General features: G+C 36.3%; 1 protein-coding gene across 8 annotated transcripts in view; it reads right to left on the minus strand.

The window, feature by feature from the left end:
* mybpc2b (myosin binding protein Cb) overlaps positions 1-8,842 on the minus strand; it is a 27,285-nt gene extending 18,443 nt beyond the window's left edge. For 3 of the 8 annotated variants that reach the window (XM_014008250.1, XM_014008247.1, XM_014008246.1), the window contains exons 1-2: positions 8,602-8,791; positions 51-71 (exon numbers count right to left, since the gene is read on the minus strand). In XM_014008250.1, the coding sequence (XP_013863704.1) occupies positions 51-71; positions 8,602-8,623 (43 nt within the window). In that variant the 5' untranslated portion in view covers positions 8,624-8,791. Of the gene's footprint in view, positions 1-50; positions 72-1,679; positions 1,695-8,601 lie in introns of all 8 variants that reach the window. The other 5 variants (XM_014008249.1, XM_014008245.1, XM_014008244.1 and 2 more) reach the window with 4 other exon arrangements.
* Between the last annotated feature and the right edge of the window lie 1,579 nt (positions 8,843-10,421).

A 10,421-nucleotide genomic window follows, 5' to 3' on the forward strand; every position in this document is an offset into this window, starting at 1 on the left:
TATTATAGAATATTATGTGTAAAGTCAAAGCATCCAGGATTTTGCCTCACCTCCATCTGCATGCGGTGCATCTAAAGAAAATGGATGAAGATTAGCGCACAGATCCAATATAATGACGAACTAATCCCAGAAGGAAAAGATCAACAGCAGGCAAGAGTTTTAAAATATTCACCTTTTTTACAAAGTGCCTGCCTAGATGTCTGAATACGGAAAATATACTGTGGGTTTCAAAACACAGCATTTGATTTCAGAAAACTACAAAGAATCTCTGCTCCAAATACCTGCCCAACAAAGACTTTTAGATATTTTCTCACACTCCACTCGCCTGCAGTAAAATGTAAYCGAAAGGTCAGTGTGAGCAACTGAATGCATACGGGCAGCAAATGCATCCATTTGCACTCAGTCAGGATACAGATAGATTCTGTCTCAGACGTACAAATCATTACTTTTTATCCACAAAATAAAAAAAATTAATTGTCAGATTTTCAACCCACAACAAAACAGAGAAAATCCACGTTGCTGWGTACACAGCAGCATTAATGTAAAAAAAAAAAACCAGAGCACCATCATCCGGTACACTTCAAAAACTGTCTGTCCAACCAAGTATTACCATCTTGTATATGTATATATACATAAAAGATGTTCCAAGTGCAATTGTCTTACTGCACTGGTTTGCTGGCACATATTTCACTTAATTTGAGAGGATTCAGACTGTATTCTAGCGTTTTTGTTCACTAATTTTTAGATGGCTAATTTTCGCAGTGTGTTGGTTGTTGTTGTTGGTTGTTGTTGTTGGTTGGTTGTCACTAAAAACTAGAACATTAGTTAACTAAAGATGGGTTTAACTAACAAAAGTGTTGAAGAGAAAATCCAACCCGATAAATAAAAACATCATTTTTGCACATCAGCCCTTGACTCACAGTTTCTTGTCTTTAGCAAAACCACTTGTTTTGCACTTTTAAGCTAATTACACAAATTAATAGCTCCAAATGTGTTTTTTTAACACTCAGCTCACCACAAACCCACTCTAGGTCACAAATTAAAAAAATGTGTAAAGGCAATAAATCACAAAAAATATATAAATAAATATATAAAAATTAAAAAAAGAAAAAAGAAAAAAACGAACAAATTTACTCAGCATCCCTCATCCCGTATTCAGCTGCCTTCAATGGAGCTAAAATTACCCGAGCAAATAAAAAGTAACAACACAACAGGCGGAAATATTAGAGATTCTGACAGCAGATCAAATTGATGCTATTAGCATAAAATCTGTAACGGTGCCACAAGGACACATTCAAATGTGATGTGTGGAAACATCAAATTTTTGCAACAGGAGACGGTGGAGCAAACCATTTCACTGATGATGTAATGTAGAGCAGGCTCTCAATGTAACACCTGAAGGTAAAAATATACACTGTGTACAGTAACATGGTGCCTTTTATACTGTAATTTAAACAAAGATGCTCCTTCTGACAGGAAGTTTATGAAAAATAAAACACTGAAATTGATTACGGTTAGAAGTGAGCATTTGCATTAAACAAGCTGTTGAAATGTTAGTTTCATCAGTCAGTATCTCTGTTTTGAAAGGAACATTAGTTACATGTTTACAGCTTTCATTTCTTTAGGCTCAAAGCACAGGGGAAGAAAATAACAATCAAGAGGCGAATGAGGTGACCTACCCTCTCCAGGTTTAGCTGGGAAACAAAAACAGAGTAGGAAAAGTTTTACTAAAGTGCATCAAACATGCTAATTAGSACAGTAAGACATTTAACAATCAAATCAGGGTTTGCTCAAGAGGTGTAAAAATCTATTAAAAGGAAACAAAAAAGAATTTCTATACAGCAATGTAAATAGGAAATTTATGTTTGGTAGATTTTTACTTTGTTGCAACAACGCTTCTTTRAGTTCCATTTTAAATGATGCCACWTTYATAAGGAACATGCATTTGYGTTATCAATATGTGGGTTGCACACATAAAAAATGTCCAATCTTTTCTGCCAAACAGCTTATTTTGCTGTTGCTATTGACACTTGTTTTATGCTGCTGGTGCCAATCGTGAGATTTATTCCCAAGAAACATCGTTACAACAAAAAACTAATGATTTCATAATTTTATTTTTAAGATTATTTAGATGCACTTTGCTTTTTATAAACAATAGTTTTTGTCCACAGCCAGGTAAGGTGAGTCATCATGTAACTTCTTGTGTTTGTGTGTTAATTTGTCTGTCTGTTGGCAAAATATCTCAAACCAATGAACAGATTGTAATGAATCATTCTAAAAGCAACTGTTTCATGTGCATCCACAACTATTTAACTTTTTGAGTTGACCTGGTTCATGTTGGACCCAACTAATCAGTCTTACTTAAAACAAAAATGAATAAACCAGTCATTTTGAGCTACAATTTAGTAAACTTTTTATCTGAATCACCTCAGACACATTCTCAGAGCTAATACATATGTGCAGAGGTGTATAAAGTACATAAAAGAGATAAGTAAAAGTAAAAATACCTCAATAGAAAATGTCTTAGGTAAAGATTTCTTTCACCGATACAAAATGTACTTCAGTAAAAGTCATAAAACTGCTCACAATAATCAGGAAAGTAGAAGTAAAAGTAATTTTACACAAACCCTAAGAAATGATGTATTGAATTTAAACGAAGTTGAGTAAATTGTGCAATTTACACACTTTCTTTTAAAGAAAATATGTAAATTGCTTATTTACTCAYCTAGGCTTAGTGGAACCAGTTTGGTTGAGTAAAATCAACATTTCATTTTTTTGAGTGTGTCTAAAATAACTTTGATGATGAGTTCAAATGATGATGAAAGCACACGTCACAAGTACAAGTCATTTTTTTATGTGTTGAATGTAACAAAATAAAATAAATAACTCAAGTGCTGTGAAGAAGTAAATGTATTTRGTAGCTACTGTATACACCTCTGCGTATGTGCATGGATGCAATACAACTTTTGCATTAAAGGAGGTGGACTCTTGTGCCCAGTAACATTGAGGGTACTGGTGCATTTTGGAGCAAAGAATTAATTTTTTTAATGTAAACATTCTGTTATGAACACATAATTAATGATTTATATAAGTGTTCATTTCAGATTTTGAGGGGAAAACAAAATTGTAGAAACTCAGAATTGGCATTTCATGTATTTGCTAAAATGGAATTGGCCAAGAAAACTGGTCAGCACAGATGTGACTTAGACAGAGACCTAATTGATGTCATTAAATGAGGTTTTCCTCTAATTCTTACTTATCTAAACAACATTTGAGTACAATAAAAGTTCCCAAAACTCAAATGTAAAACATCACCTGCCAGATAAGAGAATTGTAAAATAACTAAGTGCAAATACTTTGTTACTGTACTTAAGTAGATTTTTGGGTATCTGTAATTTGAGTAAATATTTTTTCAGCCTACTTTTTACTTCTACTTCTTACATTTTCACACAATTATCTGYACTTTCTACTCACTACATTTTTTAAAAAGGCAAAAAGTAGAAAGTTGTTACTTTTATTTCATATTTGTTGTTTGGTGTAGTGCCAGTCAGATGTTTGTGAATGTCCGTGTACCAACCTGTGCTGCTGTGCTTCGAAACATTATGCACAGATGTATGTGTAGATTAACAGACTCTACAAACAGCATCATTCAGACTTTGACCAACCCTGTTCAAAGCTCAATGAGATTCTTCTCCAGTTTGTGGAATCATTGGCGCTTTAGTTTATATGTTAATGATTGATTATTTCATTACATATTTTTTATTTTTTTTATTTTATTTTTTATTACTTTTTTATTGTTCTTGTTTTGTCTGTTTTTCTTTTTTTATGGACCATAATTGTGTCTAAATAAAGCGATTGATTGATATTTGCTTGTTTTCATTCCAGCTTGTTATTATAAAAATAAATAATTTCCATATAAATTGTGCCTCCTACATAGAGTGAATTTAATTGTGGCTTAATGAGAAGAATACATRTATAAAATTCTGACTGTAGTTTGTGCACAAACAAAACATGTCACCCTCCAGAGGGACATAATCATTAAAATTAAAGGACTGTACTTAAGAAGTATTTGTTTTTCATGAATTATATTACTGCATTTGGCCGCAGTCCTCAAATAGATTTTTATTTTGGAGAAAAGGTTTGTGCAGCCTTGGTATATAAACTGAAACAGATAGACTAGTACATCCTGAATTTAACATTAATTAATTATTTTAATATCACAGTCATTTCTGCAGTTTTATTGGGAGGTCACCTCCTAATTGATGTCATTATGCAAAATCTAACTGCTCACTTTAAATCAATACTTTTACTTTTAATACTTAAGTACAAAAAATAACAATACTTCAATACTTTTACTTAAGTAATATTCCTAAAGAAGACTAACTTTTACCAAAGTAATTTTTTGGTACGATATTTGTACTTTTACTCAAGTCTCACTTTGTGGTACTTTATGCAACTGTGCAGCCACCTTTGACACACATTAAACTGCACTGCATTTGTCACAGATCGTTGAAACAGATATCCCCGTGGAGTGACATGATTCAAAGACTAAAACTCGAGGGGTTGCCTTTTTAAATGTGAAGAGAGCTGTGGGTGTCATTGTTGAGGCCTAAATCTGGTAAAAGGAAATTCTCAACTAAAATAGAGGCGTATAATATACCCAACTCCCCAAGTGCTGCTTCAAGGGTCACTTCAACGGTTGGTAAAGGCCAGGGATGGTGTCTTATGACCCCCACCTCCCAAAGTCATACCACGTTCTTCAAAGCTGCTCACAGTTTCCTTGAATCGTCAGCCAAACTGACTCTGAGAGCTTTACTGTTCACTTCAGTGCTTTTTATATATTTCTGCAGCGACAACAAAAAAAACAACAAAATCAGGCTAAAGTTATTCTACTCGTAAAAAAAACTTCCTTAAATGTGTCTTTTTACTTTTATGTAAATGAAGCTGGTATGTGACACTTTTTTCCCCCCACAAATGAGAAAATGATCAAACGCACTTCCAGACAGAAAACACTCCTCAGCTGTAAATATTTCATACATCCGTCAGAGAATTTAACACCTGTGTTGACTCTACGTCAGCATCGGAGAAGTCAGTCCACCCGGGAGTGGGGGGGGGGGGGGGGGGGGCAGAATCTTGAGGATCTTCAACAAGTTTGGGGATGAGGCAGGGGGATGAACTTACGAACAGCTGTTCCTCGTGGTTTCACTGTTTCCCTCTGAGACTTGCCTGTGCTTTCAGACGAAGAGCTCTGCCAGACACATAATTAGCCTGATTTTCAAAGCTAAGGCTGAGAGCGACATTTACTTTTTTCTTCCTTATATGTGTGCCTGCCATTAATCCTGGATTCTACGATCTGCTGCACATTTCAGGTGCGGTATATCAGCTGAAAACAGCTGAAGCCTCACCTCCCTGTTTGTTTACGTATTCATGTCGACCACTGACAGTCTGATTTACAGTGTSTTTTAATGACGCAGACATAAACATACGCGGAGAGTCTGCAGACAAAATAAAACTTTAACACTGACTGAGTAATGATGGCAATGCCTGAGCAACATAGAACAAAATACATATTTTTGTTCTTTGTGTCGAACTCAGCTTTTATTTTTTAGTTATTAATTTTTGTTAAGAATCTGTGTAGTTATTGATATAATATTTATGGTACTTAAATTGTACCTAAAAACACTTTCAGGAAGATGAAATGACATTTCCTGTATTACTGCTGAAAAGGTGCAGATAAGTCMCATACTTAATGTTACGAGGCTTTACACTCCCACTGACTTTGGATCTCTGAGGGTTTTAATTATTTATAAGTTTATTTCAACCTACGCTGTGGATCATGAATATTAATCCAATATGTCCCACGTTTTTATAATTTTTTTTGAATCTTCAAGGCAAGGAGGCTGGGACATGGGAGCAGGGATGTAGAGAGGATTTGTCTAATTATAGGGGGGGTTTTCAGTGTAACGTGTCACTTCCTGTGCCAGTCTTTGGGTGCAGATGGGATTTACTGCCTCTGTTTAAGGACTGATAAAAAGTAAACCTAAGGCACAAGGTTTTTGGACACCCCTTTTTATTTTAATCCAAAGATTTTAACTTTTTGTTATCAAACTGGAAGCTGATGTTTGAAAGGTGTTCCTCAGCCAGCTAAAGTGAAAGCTGATTTCTGTCCAGTTTGTCACCTTTTGGCTCCACTGTGTTACTAAGTTGTTTAAAGACAAGAGAATGAATTCTGTCAACATGTCCAGTCGCCTTTTTTTTTTTTTTTTTTGTACCCTGAAGGAAATAAACTGCTCTGATGGCCTGGAAAAACTTCACAGAAGCAGTTATGGTTCAATTTAGCCTCACAGTGTTTCATCTGGATGCAGCGATGAGAGGAGTTATGATCATGAATCACACCATCGCTGCCCCACCGTCGACCAGAAACCTGTCATGTGCTTGACTGACTGCTCTGGAGTGGCGCCAGATCCAGGATGGGAGCTGAGCAAGAGGAAACCATTCCGGTTAAAAGTGCCAGATTGTGTCATGATTTATCTCCATCTGGGAGGCAAAAAGTGGTAAAGCTAAACCTGTTACAGTGGGGTGTGGGGGGCAACATGATGAACTTACATGGAGGGGAAAAAGAAAGTGCAAAAGGTCATTGGCTACTGCGGAGTATTTTTAGCTATTAGCTTAGGGCACGATATGGCTGCTATTGAGTGTAGCAGCTCAGATAAAGTTTCAACTCAGCTTACAAGTAAAGAAATAGAACATTAGTTATATTTCTAATAAAAAAGGTTACACTGCAGAATAAAAAGGTTGCTGTAAATTAGGTAAGTCGTTTTTATAAATAGAATCCGTACAGCTAATATTTTTGCAGCATATTGCAATTTAATCACACTGAGAGGGAGTTGAGCTCCTGCACCATCTTTTGGTATTAAGAAAAAATGATCTTTTAGTTTAAGGAACACTAAAAAGAAGAAAAAGATTTGAGTGGAGTAGTTTTGAATCCTGTTTAATATGTTCTCMTGTGAGCACAATCAARTCTTYAACTGCAGTATCTGTTTACCTTTAAACAAAGAAAAAGGAAAGATGCAGGTTTGCTCATTACATTGCGCTCTGCTTTATACAGCTGTAATAAAAAAACAATAATTTAGTGGATTTGAAAAACCTAAACGGTGGAACTTCATGCTTAAAACATTTCTGCAATAACTGAAACTACTCTCTGTTTTGTTTTTAACTAAATCTCTCCAGATTTAATCTACTTGTTTTAATGTTAAAGCTTTTTTTCTTACTTTTGTTGAAAGCTTTATATTACACGAGTAAGAACTGCCCTTTGTTCCTTTGCTCACCTGGCAGCAGGTATATCTGCTGAAGTGTGATTGTAAGTTCTGACAGGTCCAACCCACACAGCCCTGATTAATGAGTATTACTGAGACAATCATTGGTAACCTGTCACCCAACGCTCAGCTGTTGATTGCATTTTTATTGCTGGGCATTTTTGAGGTTTTGCAGTTGGTTTTGGTTTTCAAGAGCAAAGCACAGACTAGGGCTGTCACCCATGTGTGCATCCAACTTTGGTTGGATAATGTTTTTCTTTCAGTGTTCTAACTAATTTAAAAAAAGCCCAAACAATCAGTGGAGTGAAACATCAGGAATAAACATGCAAACACATTCCTGAGGTTTTGCGCTTTTCTAACCTTTCAAACTTCTGCAAAATTTCCGACTCACCAGTGCTTTCTATCCTAAATGCTACTTTTATTAAAATGGGACAACAGTAGGGGGTGGTGGTGGGGTGGGGCACTCCTCACCTCTGTGCCAAGCTGCCCCTTAACATCATCTCTCAGAGTCAGATTGTTGGTTTTAGAAGACATTTAAAAAGTTTAAAAAGTTAAGTTTAAGGATTTTAGGTGGTTAAAGCTGAGTTTTTAGCTTTTCTGAGGAACTAAGTCAAGGATATAAAAATCACTAAATGCATTAAAGAATAAAACAGTAATAGATAATTTTCCTGTATAGGTGTTGTCTGTACCACAGCACGAGTTGTAGACTGTCAACAAACGTCAGATATTTTTAACCCCCTCAGCATATAGGCTGCTGTAAGATGTATTACTGACAGTTTACTGAAGTAACTTAACCACTCTGAAAGCTGTGCTGTGTAGTCAGTGAGCTGGTACTGATGTCATTCACACATGAAGCATCATGATGCAATAACGTGTGAGCATTTACAGCCTCTGAAATAGAGTTTCTAGACAAAACATGGTCATATTTAACTGTGTCAGCAACCATCAGTTTTAAATCTCCACTGGATTTGATGATTTAGAACTTTTGCTTCCAAATAGGCAGACGATATCTAAAATATTAGTGACTGCAGTTTGTGAAATTATTGCTATTCACACTTCYACAACTCTCGTTTTCATGGATGCAAACGAAAATATTCTAAGTTTGTCCTTTTTGCTCWAACATTTGATGCCAACCACTTAACTAAACATCTTTAAGTCCTTTTATCAATCCCGGTTTACCTCAAGACTTAAGCAGGCAGTCTAAATTCAAGCAACAACCCTGTGAGTGAAATCATCTCCTGATTAATTACAATAAAATATGCTGTTATAACAAGTATTTACATACCTGCAGGGACCGGCTCAGGCATGGTTATTCCTGTGTCTTCTCTTTTCTGCGGGATGACTGGGGGCTTGTGGGGCTTATTCCTTTTATTTCTCCCCTCTCTGTGTTATTCAAAGCTTCTCTGGAACTCAAGTCACCCACACCCTTCAGTGGAGCAGCAAGGAGGTCTGCGGAGATGATGATGACGCCCTTTGAGCAGTTTAAGACGAGGAGCACTCAGAGTGAGAGCATGAGACAATGAGGCRGTGGTGAAAAGGGTCTCATGCTTTTTAAAGAATGAGGAATTTAATAGGTTGTCTAATTTAGTCTAGCTTTAACAGCACAAAAAGAAAAGAGGACCAGCTGATCCCGTATTTGATACTTTATCTGGGGTCTTGTGGTGCCAGGCTAATTATCTMCCTGTACCAATAAGAGGGGGGATCAACAAGTCTTTGTAAATAAATGTAAAACTCTGACTGACATGTTACTCAGGCTGGAGGAGTGAATCACAGAAACTGCACAGACACAAACGCACAAAACTGATCCTTTTCTTTTAGATGAATGGTTTTATTTAGACGTAATATTCATTGTATGTATGTCACGGAGGAGTGGGGGGGACTTTTATGTTTACAAGTTTGATAAATGTGGCTTTTTCCTTTCTGAAGGCAAGTTAGATGAGATGCTAGATCTGTCTGAAAACTTTGAAAACATCTCATGAGCCTTTGCAAGACTTTTACTTCAGTCACTGTTGTCCAAATACTAAAGTCTACATTTAGGTTTGTATTTTTCTAGCTTTTTGCAGTTTGAGGTTGTATATCAGTCATTTGAAATGTTGTACGAAGAGATAAATAATCCCACCGAAGCATTAAGGATGCATTCAGTCATCAAACAGTCTTTGAAAATCAAAAAAAAGAGAAAAGAGTTATAGCGTGGCAGCACAGCAACAAATACCTTCTGTATCACTTTTACAACAGKAGATGAGTTATAGCAAAATAAAACAGACACCTTAAAGACCAACTTGTGGCAGACTGGCCTTGCAACCGTGCACTCTTATCCGACCTTATGCAGAGGTGTCAGTCAACGACCCCACTGGCCTCCAAACAGTAAACTGTCTTAATTAGGCTACTAGCAGTCATATGCCCCATCATTTCCCAGTAATGTGCATGCATCAGCTGGAGCCTCTGTGGAGACAAATCCTCTGCTGCAGGGGTCAAAGTGTGAACCTGAGACCTGAGCAGGAATGCTGGTATATGTGGACCATTGGCTCACTGTATTTTATGCTGACAAGGTACTGGGCTTTCTGTTATCTTAACCAGTCTTCACTCCGCTTCACTTCGGGCTAATTCAACAGCCTGTTCCTATGGGGAGTAAAATAAAAATTAAAAAATTGTCACAAACCCATTTTCATTGTTTAACTTACTTCCTGAGTGTAAAATCTTAGTTGAAAAAATTCCACCATTTTAGCTCCCTGTTCTTACATTTTGTTCGTTTTTACAACATAAATTTAAATGTTATATGTTAACATTACATCAAAAATCAAAATGTGTAGGCTAAATCTAAATGTAAAAATTTAATAWTAAATGTTGCGAAAAACAACAAAGCTTAGATTTAAGAATTTCATGATGGAACACGGCCTTTGCTGTTGGTGTGTGACTTTCGTTGCAAAGTCATCATCCTGTGACAAAATGCTGCTAATGCTGCTAGCACGGCTAACACTGCTGAAGATGAGCTGTGTGAAGCTGACACCCCACCCACACAAAAAATCCAAACAAGTAAGCGGATTGGTTAGTGCTTCGTTTGTGCAGGTTTGTGCAGTTAAAATGAGCGTTTGTGCTGTTATAGTT

The sequence above is a fragment of the Austrofundulus limnaeus genome, unplaced genomic scaffold, assembly GCF_001266775.1.
Source record: "Austrofundulus limnaeus strain Quisiro unplaced genomic scaffold, Austrofundulus_limnaeus-1.0 Scaffold48, whole genome shotgun sequence".
NCBI classification, from domain to species: Eukaryota; Metazoa; Chordata; class Actinopteri; order Cyprinodontiformes; family Rivulidae; genus Austrofundulus; species Austrofundulus limnaeus.